The sequence below is a fragment of the Pezoporus wallicus genome, unplaced genomic scaffold, assembly GCF_028554395.1.
Source record: "Pezoporus wallicus isolate ANWC-B61680 ecotype Strahan unplaced genomic scaffold, APGP_CSIRO_Pwel_v1 contig_8403, whole genome shotgun sequence".
Lineage (NCBI taxonomy): Eukaryota > Metazoa > Chordata > Aves > Psittaciformes > Psittacidae > Pezoporus > Pezoporus wallicus.
The window spans coordinates 1,012,383-1,030,509 of NW_026641953.1; the positions used below are offsets into that span (position 1 = coordinate 1,012,383).

Consider the following 18,127-nt stretch of genomic DNA (forward strand, 5'->3'; position numbering starts at 1 on the left):
GTTTAATTAGTCACCAGACATACTGAAAGCTAAAGCGTGTAATGTGCAAACTCTTAAGCAGGGCGAGATGGACCACTTGCGCTTGATGTACGGGAAGCAACTTGGTGATCCTCGTCCTGCGGTCCTGCTGTGGGGGGGACGCTCCTGCGCACGGGACTGGGTATTCCTGGTGCTTCAGGCAGCCTTTATCTTTTCCCCAAAAAAAGTAATAGGTTCAGCCATGTGTGTTGATTTTTTGAGCCAAAGGAGGCCCAAATTCAGAGTTTTCCTCTCTCCAGCACCCACACATGGCTGTTTTTGGGGAATGGCATCACCACTGGGGAGGTTCAGCCCCTGGTTTCCCACAGTCACATCCCACGTACCTCCTTCACCACCTCCTGACTCCTCTTACCTCCGAGCTTCCCTGTCCACAACACAACAGGTACCAGGAAATGCTGCAATAGTTCCCAGAAGCACAAGCCATACACACACCCAACATTTGCCACATTCACAAATAAACCCACTTTACGCCTTTATTTGGGCTTTATAACGTGTTAGAATCTGCTCAATATTTTCTGCCTTCTTGCAAATGCTTATTCTTGGTTTTGGTCGCATCTCCCCTCTATTTCCCTTGGATATACCTGTATCACTCATTCCTTGAATAGCAGGGATATTGAAATAGAGTACGACAGGATAGAACAGAACAGAATACAGCAGAATATAGTATCATAGGATAGAAAAATAAAATTAAACTAAACTAAACTGAAATATGACTGCTGGGGAAATCAGTAACCCGAAGCACAAATCCTGCCCCTCTTGGGCACTGTTGGTGCTCTCAGCCTTAAGCCCATCCATCCCCACTGCCTGCTCCCCAGATTCCTGGGGCAGCATTTACCACCGAGCATGCCGACATGCAGAACGCTTCAACCAAATCCAATCACGTTTAAAATGTCCCTTTTCGCTGCTGCGGCACGCTGAAAGTACCGCATGTGTGTGTGTGCGCGCGTGTGCCTGCGTGTGCGTGTATGTGTGTGTGTGTGCTTGTGTGTATGTGTGTGTGCGTGTGTGTGCGCGTGTGTATGTGTGTGTATGTGTGTGTGCGTGTGTGTATGTGTGTGTGTGTGTGCGTGTGTGTGTGTGTGTGTGCACGTGTGTGTGTGTGTGTGTGTGCGCGCGTATGTGTGTGTGTGTGTGTGTGCGCGCGTGTGTGTGTGTGTGTGTGTGTGTGTGTGTGTGTGCGTGCGTATGTGTATGTGTGTGCGTGTGTGTATGTGTGTGTGTGCGCATGTGTGCACGTGTGTATGTGTGTGTGTGCGCGTGTGCGCGCGTGTGTGTACTCGTGTGTGTGTATATGTGTGTGCGTGCGTGTGGGGGGGTGTGTGTGTGTGTGTGTGTGGGGGGGTGTGTGTGTGTGTATGTGCCCCCCAACAGCGAAGGCAGCGCTGCCGTTACCCCGCGCTCCACTAGATGGTGGCTTCCTCCAGCGGGAACTGGATGCATAGGGGGTTGCTTATGCCCTGTGGGGTGTCCCCCCCCAAACTCGGCTGGGAGTGTCAGAGGTCTGTTCCGTTGAGGAGGAGGGGGAAGGAGGCGGGGGGGGGGGGGGGGCTGCGGTGCCAGGGCCGAGGGCCAGCCTTCCTCCTCCCTCTCCTTCTCCTGCTGTGCCCCCCTGACGCCCCGCTCTCTGTTTCAGGTGTGAGGCCCCCGCCGCCTCTCCAGGGCAGCCCTGACCCTGCCGCTGGGGTTTTCCTAATTTTTTTTGCCCTTTTTTTTTTTTTCCTTTTTTTTTTTTTGGCCGCCCTCTCCCTCCTTCCCTCCCGTGTCGCCATCAGGGAATCCAGCACCGCACCGAAGCCAGAAGAGAGGGAGTAAAACCCAACCCAGGCCGAAAGCTGCGTCCAAAACAAAACCCACCCTTTTGATTGCCGAGGAGATCCGTTGGTTTTGGTGTATTTTTTCTCTTAATTTCGATTATTGTTATTTTTCAACCCTGACCCGGCGCGGAGGGGAGGAAGCGGCGTCGGGGCGGGGAGGCTCTCCCGGTTATTTATTCTGTGCCCCCGCAGAGGTGTCTCCTCCGGCCGCCGGCTCACCATGATGTTTCGAGACCAGGTCGGCGTGTTGGCCGGCTGGTTCAAGGGCTGGAACGAGTGCGAGCAGACTGTTGCGCTGCTCTCGCTGCTTAAACGCGTTAGTCGGACCCAAGCTCGCTTCCTCCAGCTCTGCCTGGAGCACTCCCTGGCAGACTGCACCGAGCTCCACATTCTCGAAGGGGAGGCCAACAACCCTGGTGAGTGTTATTTGCTGCAGCTCCTTCTCAGACGGTGCTCTCACGCAGGCAAAATTAAATACAAAACCACAGAAAACCCACCCGAGGGAAAAGGTCGGGAGCCAGGGCTCCCCAGCCTGATCGCGTTTGCAGCTTCTCTCATTACATTTTTGTTTTGCAAACGGCTGATGGCTGATTTCAGTTTGGTTTTTCACAGCAAACTACTCTGGTCTATGGCGTGGTGTAACTACGGGAGCATGAATGATTGGAGGGGTTTTTTATCTCCCCTCTCCCTCTCTTCCCCTCCCCCCCCCCTTCCTCCTTCCATGCAGTTTCCTGTGAAATAAGTAAGTCAGGTCACGTAGAGTCTGGATTTTCTAGGCTTCTTTTGGACAACGTGGCTTGCTTTGCGTTCTGCAGCATGCAGAAGCAGTCCATCGCTACCTTAAGCGAACTGTTATTTTCTAAAGGCTTGGGCAGCTGGGTTATACCATTTTTATTTAATTTTATTTTTTTTAAGTGTAGGAATTCCTATTTCATAATTCAGATCCTGTTTGGACGCATTTTTTTCCCTGCGGCTCTGAATACCCCCCTTGTGTTTCAGTGGAGCGCTAAGAAAATGCGAGTAGCCTGCTGTGTATTACTGAACATGCAGGGTGCATTACAGAGGACGTGCGTGGCTACGAAAGTGTATTTCGGGTTTATTTATACCCCATTACAAGTGACTCAACTCCGCAGAAGTAATTGGAGTTGGAACAGGATGAAAATGGCACGAGGGGTGTGCGAATGGCGCTGCGTGCTAACGCGTTTGTTTATGGGTGTGTGTGCACTGCAAACATGTATGTTCCCAAGTGTGTGTGCGCAGATGTACGTGGGGATGCGAGTTGCTTTAGGCAGAGTTTCTGAAATGCTGAAATGAAAGTAGGGAAGGCAGAATCTGCCTTGAAGTGCATAGTTCTGTTTCCCCAACCCCTCCAAACAAAACAGCAGCAAAAGAAGGCACAGCAATTCCCCATCTCCGTTGAAAAGCATCCCTTTTGTTTAAAACCCCAGGGGGTGGGGGAGATATGCTGGGAGTTCTCACTTCTGGGGCTGTGTGTGTGGAAGCAGTGCAGGGAGCATTTTGCGACAGGGGGGAAATCTTGTGGGTTTGGAAATCTCGCGGGCTGGTGGCGGCCGGATCCTGAGCGGAGTCCTGGATCCTGAACAGAGCCCCTGGTGTGGATGGGGCGGGAGGAATGCAGGGTCCTTCTCCAGCTGTTCCCTATTAGAGCTCTGAGCCGGCAGGATTTGGCAGCTGCCTTGTGCTGCCATTTGATGACAAGGTCCAGCGCAGTGCCGTGTTCCACTGAGGACAGATTTAAGTCCTTCTGCAGGAAACCAAGCTGGGGGCTGCTCCGGTGCGAAGGGATCGGGGCTGGCTACGGGGGAGCGAGGCTGGAATTGGCCGTTCCCTTATATAGCTCACAGGAATGAGAAGGAGGAATGCTGCCGAGTGTGTCTGGGCGCAATACTGCTGGTTTTATAAACAGCTGAAGGGCCAAACCTCATCCATTTGGGTGGGGAGGCCCCGGGGGGGGGGCAGGGAGGGAGCATGCTCTCTAAACTCAGCTGCTCTGGGATAGATTTGCAGCTTCCCATTGCTGGCTTTAGCACAGGGTTGCTGCGATTACTGCTGCAAGTCAGTGTGAGCAGCCCATTTCAAATTTGGTATTTTTTTATCAGTATTGTGATTTCTCATTCACGTTGTGGTTTTGGCAGTAGTCGTGTCCCCTGGTCATTAGAGGGGTGATTTACCTGCTGACTGCAGAAAAGATGAATTACGAAGGGAAACAGTGTCTTGAAGCCTTCCCAAATACAAAGTCATGTATGGCTGCCTGCGCGGTGGCATTCAGTCCGTATAAGCCAGGGTGGAAACCAAGGGTTGGGCTCTTTCCATCTCCACTCATCCGAGCAATCCCTGCTTGCCCCTGTAATCCCACTGACCTTACTTGGCACAAAGATTTCTCCTGCAAGCAAAGTTCGGCACCCAGCCTCCCGCCTTTCCCTTAATGCATTTGCAGAGCTGCCTGCACTTCACCTGATGTTTCTTCCAAAACCGAGCTGTTCCTTCAGGGCGTTTGTAACTCTGATAGCAAAACCTGGGTCTGTTGGGTTGTTCTTTTTCACCAGACACCCCTCTGTATGGCTTTCCCATGAGATGGACATACCTATGCATCCTGCAGAGAAGGACGTACTTTTCTGAGCTGGGCAGTTCTCCTTGCAGTGGAGGGAAACATAGCTGAGATTTGCAACCAAGAACTCTTAGAAAAACTGCTTTGTCTCCAGTGTTAACACTTCCTTCTTGTTAAAACCACCTGTATTTCTCAAATCGCTCCTGTTTGGCACTCATTTTGCAGCCTGGCATTTTTTGCTTGCCTGGCAGTGGAATCGCACCAGGTTGTTCTGAAAAGCAGAGGCATAATCTAACCTTGTGTTACTCTTCACTGTTTTTATCCTGTTGTTTGCGTAACTGATTTGGGCTTGATTCCCTCCCAGGCTGGGGGCTGAGGTGGCTTGTGTTACATTTTCCTGCAGTTTGCTGGCTTGGAAATGGTGGCTCCCTGCTTGAAGGTACCCCACCAGCGTCCTTGTAGATGCTGGGGATGCAGCAGTGATGGTGTGTGAAGGACTGTGGGGTGACAGCGTTGTGCAGCCTAAATGGGATGTAGGAGCTGGCTGTAAGACATGAGGGTCTTCACCTTCAGTGGAGGAATGGGTGAAATGTTCTGTCCGGCAAGGGGTGTCACTGTGATTTAATTACCACCAGTCTGAATGCAACGTGCTGGTCTGATTTGCTGGAGGAAGTGTCCAGATTGACTTAACAGTGGGTTAGGCGAGTTGTTTTATATGTGAAGCACCTGGTGCTTGCCCCAACAAGGTTGGGCCTTTGGGAAGACTTGAATGTATCACAAGTTCGCAGCCATTAGAAGGAGGGAGCAGCCCTACTGTGTTCCTTGGTGGATGGGCACCATCCTTGGCAGTATCATTACCAACAAATGGGGTCAAGAGGGGCCTCAAAAGGAGCATGAAATCCCCACTAGCTAGTGGAGCTGGGCTCATGAGCTGTTAGGTGTGTGTGGACCAGGCATGGAGGAAAAACTCTGAACAAAGGTGCCCAGCTAGTTCTTGCCTGGTAGACTCCACATGAAAGGTCTGCTGTATGGCAGATGAGGTGGGGAATACATCAAGGAAAAAAAAATAACTCTTTTTAGCAGTTAATTGACATGGAGAAGCAAGTATATTTATTTTGAAAGAGTTCCATCTAATTTTTTTCCAACTGGGATGTTATTTTTGATAATGATAGCCCTCCTAGTTAGCATTGAAAACCCAGTGTGGTTCTGCTGTGAACCCTCAGAAAGCCCTGAGGACCCTCCTGCTTCTGTGGTACTTTGGGTACCTGCTCAAGCATGGAGGGGTGGATATAACCACATTGCCCTCCACAGGTGAGAGGCATCTTGCAGAAATCTACATTGGTGTCTCAGAGCACACTGGAGATTTGGTGACTACACATAGGGTGTGGGGCTGTGCAGATGACTGCGAGACCACCTGCAGTCTGTAGTGCACTTAAAGGTGTTGCTTGATTATAAAGGTAAAATAGAAGTGAGAAGCAACCATGGGAGGAAATCTGTATATGTTGTTTCATCAGCTGAGGTGTACAGCTTGTAGTTATTCTGTGGGGCGGCTATGAGTAGCCTCGCAGAGCTTTAGTGGTTTAGCTGGTGAAGAATGTGGGTTGCTGCTAATTCAGTTTGAGCACAAATGGCTTGGCCTGCCATGGATGGAGAAGAATATTGAAACCATATTATCCCTGCACAGAAATAGAAGTTTCAGGTATTACATAGTGCTATTTAAAAGCCTGCTATAACTTCCTTCCTTCCTTCCAGCCTGGCCTTGCTGGGCAGCTTCGGTCCCAGCTGCTTGGAGCCGTCAGGACGTGGCGACCTTCTCCAAGCCACCACTAAAGGTCAGGCAGGAGCGCCCCGGGGTGGGAGCAGAACCTGTGCTGCTCCTGTGCTGCTGGCTGGGGCTGAGGCTGAGGCACCAAGAGGCACCAGGCATGGCCACCTCGCAGGGTACAGACCCTATGAGGAGATGTGGGGTCCATAAGCTGTGGTCCATAGGCTCTTGGTGTTGAGTGCAGGATGTGCTTCTGATTTCACCTGCTTGGGCATCCCCTCTCTGATGGCCAGAGGTATGACTGGAGATGTTTTTCTGGAGTAGTCCCACATCCTGACCCACCAGTCCTGGCGTGGGAGCTGCCATGGCTTCCTCACTCCTGTGGTCTCTGCTGGCTGACAGAGATGCCTGAAGTCTCCTGTGGGTCCTCTGGGCATCCAGATACCCACCTGCACTGATAATAGCAGAGTGACAGCTTTAAGCTCCTGGTCTTGAAGCTTTCTTTGCCCTGTGCACAGGACATTAACCACTTCACATGTTAAGGCTAAAATCTTTATTTTGTTTCAGCAGGCTGTCAAGTTTCACAATGAGAACATCAAAATGACCTAGGTTTCCTGTCCTGGGAAGGACTGGCCATTGGAAGAGACAAGGGTTATAGAGAGCTGTAATGTTTTTAATTAGACCAAGTGATACAGCTGGAAAAATGGCCAAGCACAAAGGTGCGCCAGCTCAAAGGAGGGCTTGTGTAGTTGTGGTTTCTTCTTTTTTTTTTTTTCCCAACTGTACCAGCTGGTCTGTTAAAAGGTATTACATGTTTCTCACTTCTTGTATCCTTGGGTCGTTGTGGCTCCAAGCCTTACAACTGTGGATGCCACCCTGGTTGCAGATAGTCTCTCAGCTCATTGGGAGGCTGCTACCCCTTCACCGTGCAGTGCCCCCCACTGATGGAAAAGTCATCCCAGTGCCCAGTTTGAAAGTGGTTCCCATTTTTTTCTTTGTTTTCCTTGGCTTGCTGGTGCATTGCAGTGCTGAGCTGTAGCATAAGTGCCCCTGGGCTGTGCAAGAGCTGGGCTATCCCGTGGCAGGGACCGGAGGAATGAGTAGGCATACTAGGAGGAGGATGGTGGGATTAGGAGCTAATCCATCTGCTCAGTGAGAGCAATAGGAAGTTCTGAGTGCAAAGTTGGATGTTGGTATCATGTGGTCCCTTTCCACACTTGTCCCTGCCTGAACAGGGGTGTGAGCAGCCCTCCCAGCTCTGCACATTAAAAATCATGAGCTGGGACTCTTAAATGAAGAGATAGGCTGAACTGTTGGACACTGGTTTCTTCTAATTTGCATGTGTTTGCTTGAGCTGCTGCCATGCATCTTGCCCAGGTTTTGTTTGCAAACTTGAGGGCCAAAAGCTATCTGTGCTGTGCTCTTTGGAGGGCAGCAAGGGGATGGATGTAGCGGTACAGAGCAGTGTTAGCCAGGGGCTTTGAGCAAGGCTACACACTCAGTATTACCTTGCAATCCAAAGATAGTTTTGTTTTTAAAGATGCTTTTCAGAGTAGCTGTGGGAAGCACTGCAGGCCAGTGTTTGGCTCTCACTTGCCCTGGCTGGAGGCAGGCCTATGGCGCAGCGTGAAGAAGGCTCCCCTTCACTCTCGCCCTGCTGCTGGAAACCTAGATGAGACGCCTCTGGGCTTGTGTTTAACTCTTCTGTATCTTCTCCTGTTTGCTTAGAAATGCCTTCCCTCACGGTTCCTGGCATGCGTCCCTCGCAGTCGGAGGAGGAGGGAGAAGCTCTCCGTGGCTCGCTCCCAAAGCACCAGCAGTACAAACAGTGAGGTCTCTCCCATGGGGCAGAGCTAAAAGGGCTGGGTCATGAGGTGGCTGGTGTGCCTCTTCCCAAAGGGCAGAGCTTGCTGTTTTTAGGTAGCAGGGCTTAAAATGGGATGGAGGGAGGAAAAGGTTAACTAATGAGAGCAGTGTGGTTTGCTGCCTGGAGCATCGTATGGTGGAAACAGGTCTGCCCATGGGTGGGCTGCTTTCTCCTAGAGAGTTTTGCATGCTTTGTAGTGTCCTTTTAACCATTTTGTCATACAATGCAGGGCTCAGCAAGGGGCCCGATGCCAGGGTTAATTTCCCCACTGACTACAGTTGGGAAAAATCCCACTGGTGTCCATATAAAAGATGCAGAGATCACTTGATGCATCATCAGACCTGAGCAGAAGTTCTCTGCCTGGATCAGCTTGTCCCCACAGCAGTGAGTGTAGGGAGGTTGTATGTGAAGGGGGGGAACCACATGGGGCATTGTTGCCAATGTGTGGCAGTCATCAACCTGCCAAGGTACAGATTGATGTTAGAGGTCAACATTAGTTTTAGATCAGGAGCTGAATAAGAACCAACTGTAGAGCATCAGGTAAAATAATCTAGTTTGTAGCTACATTTGCTTCAAATGGAATTAATTGGATGAAGGGGGAAAGTGCTCTGCTCGCAGCTTTGGCTATTGCCAGTGCATGATCATCTGCACAGTTATTTCCTTTGGTGTGCTGGACCTCAGCGTCTGAACGAAGCTGCATGCCTGACTTGCCACTTAGATTTTACGTGTTTGCATTTGGGTCGCTTGCTTTTAAAACAGTTGATGCTATGGTCAGCCAAAATTTCCTTGAAGCAGTTGCTGAAGGTTTCTGTGGACTAGATCAGCCACCCATCTTCTACAGTTTCTTGAGCTTTGGCCTTTCTTTTTCTTTCCATTAAAAAACACCTTTGCTTTCATGGGCCACAAATTAAATAACTTTTTACCAAGCTGGGAGTTATGTTTGTGGTCAGTGTAACTGAAATAGTAATTAGTGTGAACACTTGCTTTATTTTAAGATGTATTCGTCAGTGCTTTAGATCTCCAGCTTCGTGCTTGTGTCTAATGTTACTGCAGATAACTGTTTGGAGAAAGGGCACCCCTTGCACTACTGCTGCATCCAAACCCCAGGGGTCATTGCTGACAGCTCCTCAAGATTGGGTTGATCAGACGGAAGAGCTGATGTATTACAGTGGCTGCTGGGCTGTGTTTTGGGCTTACCACCTGATCGCTCCAGTCTTCTCACCACTTCTTGCATGGTGCCAAGTGAGTGTCGGAGACCATGGCAAAGCATAAGTCATCATGTCATAAGTCATCAGCCCTTTCTGTCTGCAGAAATGCAGGAGTGGGCCTTGACACCAAGGATTTCAGCTGGGATGAGCCATTATATGAATTGTGTGCATGTGCCCTTTGTGTTTTCTTTCTATTTTCACTGAACAAACAAGGCCATTGCTATTTTACTAACTCTTGGTTATGCAGGAGCTGTTAAGCCTCTAAAAGAGGCTGCAAGCCCTCATACAGAGGAAGCATGGGTTTGCATGCTAGCCCTTTTTCTCTTAAAAAATGGTGTGCCTATCTTTGCAGTCCTCTGGTCCTAAGAAGGAGACTCAGAGATTTTCCGAGGTCACTGCTGAGTGTGAGTTTGGCAATGGCAAACAGCGAAACCGGTGGCTTTCCATCTTGGCCCCTGTAGTCACAAATAAAGTGGAGCGAGCAGATCCATTCCTGACTTTCCACCTGTGCACTGCTTCCTCTTCTGCAGCAGATGTGTTAAATGGAAGGTCAGGATCTCATCAAAACAAGGTTGGGATTGTTTCCCTGTTGGAGAAGGTGATGCTGGCTTTTCTTTGGAAGGGATTTTATGGGCAGAGGGAGTTGCATTTTTGGCACATGGGGATTCCAAGCTGGGTTTCTTTTCTCAGAGCAGAGAGCTGAGGTTGGTTTCACCCACTATGTGATGGCTGTGCAATTCAGTCTGCTCTGATTCTGAGTAAAGAGCAGAAAATGAGCTTGATCGGTGTGGGAGGACCAGTTCTGGAGGCAGTAACTCCATTTGCTTTGTATACAGTAGGTGTAACCTGTGTGTGGACAGGGCTTGGGCTTTTGCTAGCCTTTCTGTGCAGGAGACAAGCCCGTCTGTCTAAGCAGGAGGAGATGCAAGCGAAGGATTTATCAGCATTGATGCGTGATTCACAGCTTGCACTTTGTGTGTTTGCATGCAGTGGCTCCATGGCATGGTATGGTTGTATCAAAGATTTTGGTGAAGGTGTCAGAGTTATAGCATGTTTTTTATGATCTGGCTGTATGCTTGCAGAGCTGTGTAGCACCTTCTTCAGAGCTCTTGTTTGGCATAACCAAAGGCTCTGCTTGCTGCTGAAGTCTGTAGACTTCTTATCTTCGAGTGGAAAACAGGGTGATAACCATGGTTTTTTTTCTACTGTTAATAGTAGCTGTTGCCCTTTTCAGAGCTCTAATGCAGAAAACTTTCTTCTAATATATAAAAATAAGCCATGGGGCAGAAAGACTTTCTCCTGTTCGCAGTACCATGCTTCAAGAAACTCATGGTTGGTTTTGTGTTGCGAGTGTGGGACTTTCTGTTATGGGAGATACAGATGGATGGTGCTGGTGTTTCTGTTGCATCAAGGACTGAGCCAGCTTGTGCCACAGTCCCAGCAAGTCTTCCCTTATGCTTGCAGGAGCTGGACATGGCCCAGTGCATTGAGCTATCATGACTGAAGATACTATTTTACCTAAGGTAACGTTAATATTGTGAGTGTCATCTGCAGGATTCAGCAGCTTTGCTCTGCTCTTTGCTTTTGAGCAAGGCAACCCTGCAGTGGAAGCACAGGGCACTTTAAAAAGCTTTTTCTCTGTTACTGATCCTTGCAAGTAATTAGTTCCAGATTTCTCTTTTCCTTTTCTTGCTCTCTTTTCTTTCTTTTGCTAGAACTTACTTCAGACAAGCCACAAACCTGCCTTACTTTTAACTACTTATTTCTCCTGCTCTTTTCCGACACTTTTGCCTGGTGAGGGTATGGGCATGAGCTTTAATTGTTGTTATAATTCAGTGGGTGAATAAAACAGCGTTTGACCAGGTTTAGCTTGAAATGCTTTAAAACTCTTTCCATTCCACTGTATTTTTCTTGTTATCTGTGTTTTCAAAAAAAACCCCACCCTCGAACCTCACAGTTCAGTTCTTATTTCTCAAGTGCTCAGGTTTTTCCCATTGTCCCCTTCCTTCTGCCCTCTGTCTGTAGTGGGAAGTGAAGAAGGAAGAAAATCAGGAGACAAATGTAGAGGAAAAAGCCCTCAACTTTTGTTGTGGAGAAACTTGGCTGATCTGACATTTGCAAGCAGAACATAGTGTTTCTGCAGTAGCTGTGGTCTATACTCGCACATTTCCCTGGTTTTCATAGTTTTCCTGTTGGGATAGTCCCTTTGTTTCTCATGCAGCATACCTCAGTGTGATTTTTCTGCCTTTTTCCCCTGTCTGTTCCCCGGTGTGTTCAAATTGCTCAGCGGCTCAGCTTGGTTCTGGTAGCTTGTATTTCTTTTAAATCTTACAGTTCCAAAGTGGATTACTAAAAAAAAACAAAACACAACCAACAAAGTCCTCAGGCTGTTTCCCTCCAGATAATGCGAACGTAGATGAAACGTAGAGTTAAAACTACCTGAGTGACCTTTTGAGATGAGAATTGTTACCGACTCATGGAATTATGTTAAGCTGATAAGAATTCTTTTAAAAAGAGGAGAGGGTTAAAAACCAAACCCTTCAGTAACCCTAACAACTTACTCAGGAACGCAGAGGCAGCACACAGCTCCTTCCTGATGCTGGTGCTGGGGTCTCAAGGATGGCCCCATGGGGATCCCATCCACCAGCCAGCTCCTCAGGGGGTTCCTGGGAAGCCTCTCTGGAGCTGCCGGTTGGCGCTGTGAGGAGCGATGCCTGAGGTTATTTGGCTGTTCCTCTTGCTGTCAGCCCTCTGATTTTTATCATCTGTAGGGATTTTTAGCCAGACAGTTGTGCTGGGGCTCAGTGCTGTGCTGGTGAGTCTGGTGCTTTGGGTTTGGGTGTGGTGGGAGGGATGGGTTCAAGGGGTGGAGGTGCTGGGCACAGGAAGGGTGCTTTTGGGAGTGAAACAAGGATGCTTTTGATCAACCTTATTTAAGAAATGAGGAACAGGACAAAGAAGGCCCTTCCTCACCATTTCTGTGATGGCACAGCACAGCCCTTGCAGCTCTGTGGGGAGCTGGGTCCCATCTCTGTGCCCTGGCAGAAGTGCCAGCTTCTGTTTCAGGTTATAACAGAGTCAGGAGTCTGCTGTGAATATATGTATGCTTAAAGTCTTCCTTTGCCCAGCTGGGCCCTCCTTGGTGTGTTTGCACATGCTGTTCCTGGGATGCTGTCAAAGTAAAGCAAAATTCACGCTTTTGCCATGGACTTGGTTACCTTCTGTTACCAGAGGTTGCTACTTAGAGCTGAAGAAAATTAAATGTGAGCAATCAGTGTGGTTTTTTTAATTGCTACACTCTTCCTCCCCCATCGCTTTGCACTTGTATGACCTGCATGTTCCCCCCTTTCATGGAACGTGTGTGCCCGTGCTCATGGCTTGCAGGTTGGGGTGAGCCTAAAGGAAATCAAGCAAGAAGCAGCAGCTTGGAAAGCACAGAGACCCAGAAGGTCTGAAAGGAGAGGGATAGACTTGATAAACCAAAAAATACTCTAAATGTCTTAGAATTGGGTCTAGGGGGAAAAAAAATGTTTATTTGAATACATACAAGTAGAAAGAGGCAAGGGTGTGCAGCAGAGTGTGTTCAGGAAATCAATTACTTAAACTTGCTCGGATAAAAGAGTCATTGAGGCAGCATGAATTCTTTTAACAATAGCTCTTAGCACTGTGTAAAGGTGTCTTCTTGGACTGTGCGTGCTAACCTTTCATAACATTATTCTGAAGCAGTCAGTTGGACGCTGAATGCTTTTTGTAGCTGATGTCAAATCTCAGGCAGAGAGCGTTTATAAATAAAGGTGTCTGCTTGTATTCAGGCATATGTGGATAATAGCTGCTGTAATTCAGCTGTCCAGCTTGGCTACCTGGCTTTTATACATGACTGATGAGAGATTCCACTGAGAATGAGTTATTTAGAGGGATGGAGCTGCCAGAAGTGGTCTCTGTACTGATAAGTACAGCAAGTCTCTATCCCTGGGACAGGTGACTGGTGTTGCCTTCCTTCCACTGATGTCCCGGGTTTATATTTCACACAAAGCAAATGGTGCATTAATCAAACTTCTGTGTTGCAGTTATATTGGCAGGACTCTGCATTAATTTTCTGCAAGCTGCACTTGAATCTTTCACTTTGTCATATTTTTTTGGTTTTCTCCCTGCTTTTTTTTATGGGAGCAGGTAGACACTCTGAGATCTCTCTGAACAAGCGACAGCAGCTGGAGGGTCCTGCTTTCTCTATGGAGTGGAGGAATTTCATCAGAAGAGCTATTGTTTGACTGTTCTCAGGATTTTGGCAACTTTTGATTAACCTTACAGAAAGGGAAGGGTGCTCTTTGCTGGCTCTGAAATAATTGCAAAAATGTGGGCAGATGCTTTTGCATTGTTATAAGTTGATACTGGTTGGTAGTGGGGAAGTGTGGTGTGGGATTAAGCAATGAAGCAGCCCAAGTGCTTTAAATCCCTCCTAAAGACAGACTGGATGTGAGCATTGATGTTCAGTTGTTTTCTGTTTTTAACATAGAAGTAGTTCATGTTTTTTCCCCTACCCTGAGCGCTCGATACTCTCAGTGTGTAATACCTGGGGGTCCTGCCACACAAGAGGGACAGAACCCAGTCTGTGTTGCAGCCCAGCCCTGCTGAGGCTTTCGGCTTACCGTGCCCTGACTGAGATATGGCAGGTGGGGAAGGAAACCCTCCTCTAGCTCTGAAATGTGCCTGGGCTACCTGTGTGCAGGGCCCTTTCAATATTTATTTATCCCTGCATTTATTTATTCCTATCCTGCAGCTTGAGTCTTGGCAGAGCTGTTTACATTGCTGTATATCCACGTGAGGTGTTCTCCAGCCCTTTCACTGCTTGCACCCCCTGCAGAAAACATCTCGGCAGATGTGCCTTCTCTGGGGTGACTTTTGTTTGCTTATTTTCTTTTATTTAAAAAAAAAGAAAAAAAAGGAAGGTTGCTAAAGCTTTTCCCATGAGACAGCACTTCTGAGTGACTTCTTGCATTCCTGGGCTCTTGTCCCTATCCTGCCTGGGAAAGCAGCGCTGTCCCTGTGCACAGCTGATGCTCACATGCAGGATCCTTTTCAGTCTCCCTCAGCATCGTTCAGGCTTGGAACCCTGTGCCAGAATTTGAATGTAAGAGTCCCACCTTGAGGATGAATCAAAGAGGGATGTAGTCTGCAGCTTGATGAAACACCTTGCTGAAGCTAATGATGCTTTTAGCTGGGTTTAATTCCAGTGGATGAGTCTGGCTCACTGGTGGAACAGATGAAAATAACCCAACTTCTTGAGGGTTTGAATGTAATTATTCTGACTTTATCCTGCTGAATTTGGCCTCTTAGCACTGGTGGAAAATGGGAGCAACCTCTCTGATCCTGCTAGGACCGTTAAATCTGGGAGCAGTCTCCTCGATCTGGAGAAAACCCTTTGTGATACTGAATCTCTGTTTTCTGTGAAGGCAAATCAAGGTAGTCTTGAGTTAACAAATAGATGGTGTTGGCAAAAGCTATTGGGGAGTAGGGGAGGCAGTGTAGGATGGCGTGGCTGCAGAGAGGCAGAGCTCTTTGCTGCAGACCTGCCTGGCTGCAAAAGCTTGGCACATGCACCTTTCTTCCCTGGGCGCATGGCTCTTGGATGGTCCAGGGTTGGTAGAAATAGGGATGATGTGCAGATGTTGAGCCCTGGATGCAGAGCTGCAGCTGTATCTCATCCTGTGGTCCCACTGGCTGGGATTTGCTTCTCATGGTCCTGTTGCTGCTGGTGAAAGCCCAGGATTGTGACTCTGAGCAGTGCTTACCTTATCTGGGGCTTTCCAGAGGTGATCGATGGTTCACAATGAATTTTACTCTGTGAGTGGGTGTGAGCTTTCATATGAGGGTGGCAGTGTCTGGTTTACCAGGGTGATGAAATCTGCTGATGGTGGATAGCGAAGAACCTGCATAATGGGTTAGGAGGTGGCTTGAGAGCCAGACCAGTGTAAGTCCAGAGGGCTGAGTAAATCCCATGCACCAAAGGACAGTGTAAAGTAACTATGGACAAGAAGTTGCATGGCAGCCTGGGATCTTGCCTGTTCATGCTCTGCAAGCATGAGCAAGTGCAAGGACGTATTGCCCATACACAACCTGGCGTGCTCCCATGCAGGGAACCTGGAGGAGAAACAGGAGCCTGTGAGCTGTGGCTGTGGGGTGATGAAGCTCTTCATTTATACCATGCAGCACCTTCTTCCTCTGCCAGTGCCTGCAGAGCTGAATTCAGCTTCCAGCTCCATTAGTTGCCAGCTCTACAAAACATAATCAAGTTGGGGTTTGGGGTTTTTTTTTCCCATCTGGTGTGCATATTTTGGTTCACTTTACCTGTACAATTACACCTTGCTTTATTATACACAGAGATTAAAACTGCGTCTGGCAGAGAGGCCTGAAAACTAGTAATCTGGCTGTTAAGAAGCATGCGATGTTTTAGGATTTCCTTCCTAGGTGTAACATAAGCAAATGCAATTCTTTGTGGCTGAAGTTTTCGTAGGGAGAGCTTGTTAAATCTAGTATGATTGCTCAAGTAAATGAGAAATTAATTAATTTAAAATGCAAGGCTAAATCCTACCACATCAAAGCAGTAGTCATGATTTAAGAGCTTGATTTTGGTTTGTTTTGCTGGCTTTTGTTTTGGTTGGTTTTTTGCATGTGAACCTGGAGCAGTAAGGTTGCTTTACCTTTCAAAGGATTTAACAAGTCGCTCTAATATCCTTTTAGTGTTGCAGCGCTTCAAAATAATGCAAGGTCAAACTGAGCATAACTAATTCCAGTTTGAAAGCAGAGGGTAGCCTGTTTCTCAATAGGCTTGCAATTAGTGCAGCAGTACTCCTGCCTTCAAGAGGGATGTAGCAGGAAATGAGGCTGCTGGAATCTCAGTAAATAAAAATGTGCTTGGGGATGGTTGTGTCTTTTTTTTGTATGAAAAGAGGGAACCCTATAAAAGCCAAGGTTTAATTTAATTTTGTTTGCTTTTGTGTGTGCTTTTTGCCTGAGAGGGATGCATGGCAAGAGGACAGGATGTGGCAAAGGTGCCATTGCATCCTTTGGGATGGGCAAACCCCTCTGAGGGTCTGTCTTTTGAGTCCTCATCGTGTTTTTGGTATGGTCCTAAGGATGCCAAGAGCTTTTCTGCCAGGGTCTGAGTTGATCTGATGCTGCTTCATGAGCCCTGCTGTTCTGTCCCAGCTGGGCACTGGGTTTTCAGGGACCATCACCTAGCTATTTGGTAACTCTATTTATTGCACCATTAAGGCTTCCTGTTGTGAATACTAGCTTCATCATCTTCATGTCAACAAAACCCCGTGTCTGTTTTCACATAGCTCTTGATGTGTTACCCATTCTGGCCTCCTGTGTGACAAGAAGCCAAAGTATCATCCAGCTTTTCCTGCAGCAAGCCCCACAGCGTGTGTGTGGCCAAAACGTATCACGCTTTAGTCAGGTCATCTCTGGGGATCCTGCAGCCTGTCCTGGCTGTGATGCTGCTCTGATTAATGGTGGAAATAGCAAATGACTTTTGCCCTGTCATCTTATTGTTTCAGGTGATTCCCGGGGTCCTCCACTGCCATCATTAGAAAACAGTTTCACAACTTGTCCCTTGCTGCATGTGTTAATTTTGCTTTCAAAGTCTGGACTGCTGCCACAACCATGTGTATCCCTTTCTGCTGTACATCATGGTCTCTTGCTGCTGGAGATGGCAGGGAGCCTGGTGACGCCGTAAGCACAGGCAGGGAAAGGGGAGCTCCCATGCCTTGGCTCCTATTTATCTTTTCTTCCCTGGTCTAGAGATACTGTTTTCAAGATGTAGAGGTTGCTGGTGGTCACAGTGTTTGCTGCCACATGTCCACAGGAGATGATGAAGGCACGTCTCATTTCACAGGAAGGGCTGCCCCATTGCCACTGGGATGCAGGTGCTGATCCTTAGATTGCTCTGACTCTCCCTTGTGGGATGCAGCCAGCAACCTCCCATCCCCTTGGTGCCAGCTGGAGACCTGCCGACAGCACCAGACCTCCCTGGGCATCACCTTGCCACTGGCAGAGCCATGGCCAAATAAAAAGCATTTTTCTTTCTCCATGTCCTGCCTGCCACCCAACTGCCCGGCCTTGGGAAGGGAGATGGGGCTGTGGGCATCTCTCCAGCCATGCTTCAGTCTGCTTTTATCACCCGTAAAATGTCTGCACACCATGGTTTGCAAATGCAGTCAGCTCTGCCACAAGCCATCGACAACTTGGTTTTTTTCTTGTTAACTCCTTATGTGCCCCTGGCTGCTATAATTTGGCCAGTTGTAGGGATACCAGTGTGTGCTCTGTGTTTGTGTGCTTTTTATTTATTTATTATTTTTCAGCAAAGAGCATATGTTGCAGCTCCTGGGGGGCAGGAAAGCAGGGTTAACTTCTCATCTCTGTCGCTGCTAATTTAAGGGGTGAGAAAGTGGCCTGGGTCTGTTTTTAAAGAACTGGGCATGTACTGATAGTACCAGTGTTGGTACTGAATAACTTGATAAGCTGAAGAATGCAGCAGTATCTAAAATTAAATCTGTTCTTAATTGCTGGGTTATAAATGGCAGAGTTTTCTCCAAATGGAGTTAATTTATTATTTTTCATTTGCCAACACGTGACTCGGCAGCACAAACCCCACAGTTAGCATTAATACAATAAGGTGCTTCCAAAAGGTGTGTTTGGCAGTTGTAGCACACAATACCATCTAACAAACCATAAACTGTGTCAAAATACTGTTAAGGTGGTAATTAGAACTTCTAAAAATATGTAGAATAGATGAGTACATTCCAAATTGTGACTTTTCAATGAAGCTCTTTCATAAAAAACATTGTTTCTTGCCAAAACAAA

At 47.9% G+C, this 18,127-nt stretch overlaps 1 protein-coding gene across 4 annotated transcripts in view; it reads left to right on the forward strand.

The window, feature by feature from the left end:
* Window positions 1-1,766: 1,766 nt before the first annotated feature.
* The window catches only part of SAMD4A (sterile alpha motif domain containing 4A), a 97,242-nt gene continuing 80,881 nt past the window's right edge, over window positions 1,767-18,127 (forward strand). For 3 of the 4 annotated variants that reach the window (XM_057426324.1, XM_057426326.1, XM_057426323.1), the window contains exon 1: window positions 1,768-2,269. In XM_057426324.1, the coding sequence (XP_057282307.1) occupies window positions 2,074-2,269 (196 nt within the window). In that variant the 5' untranslated portion in view covers window positions 1,768-2,073. Of the gene's footprint in view, window positions 2,270-18,127 lie in introns of all 4 variants that reach the window. The other variant, XM_057426325.1, reaches the window with a different exon arrangement.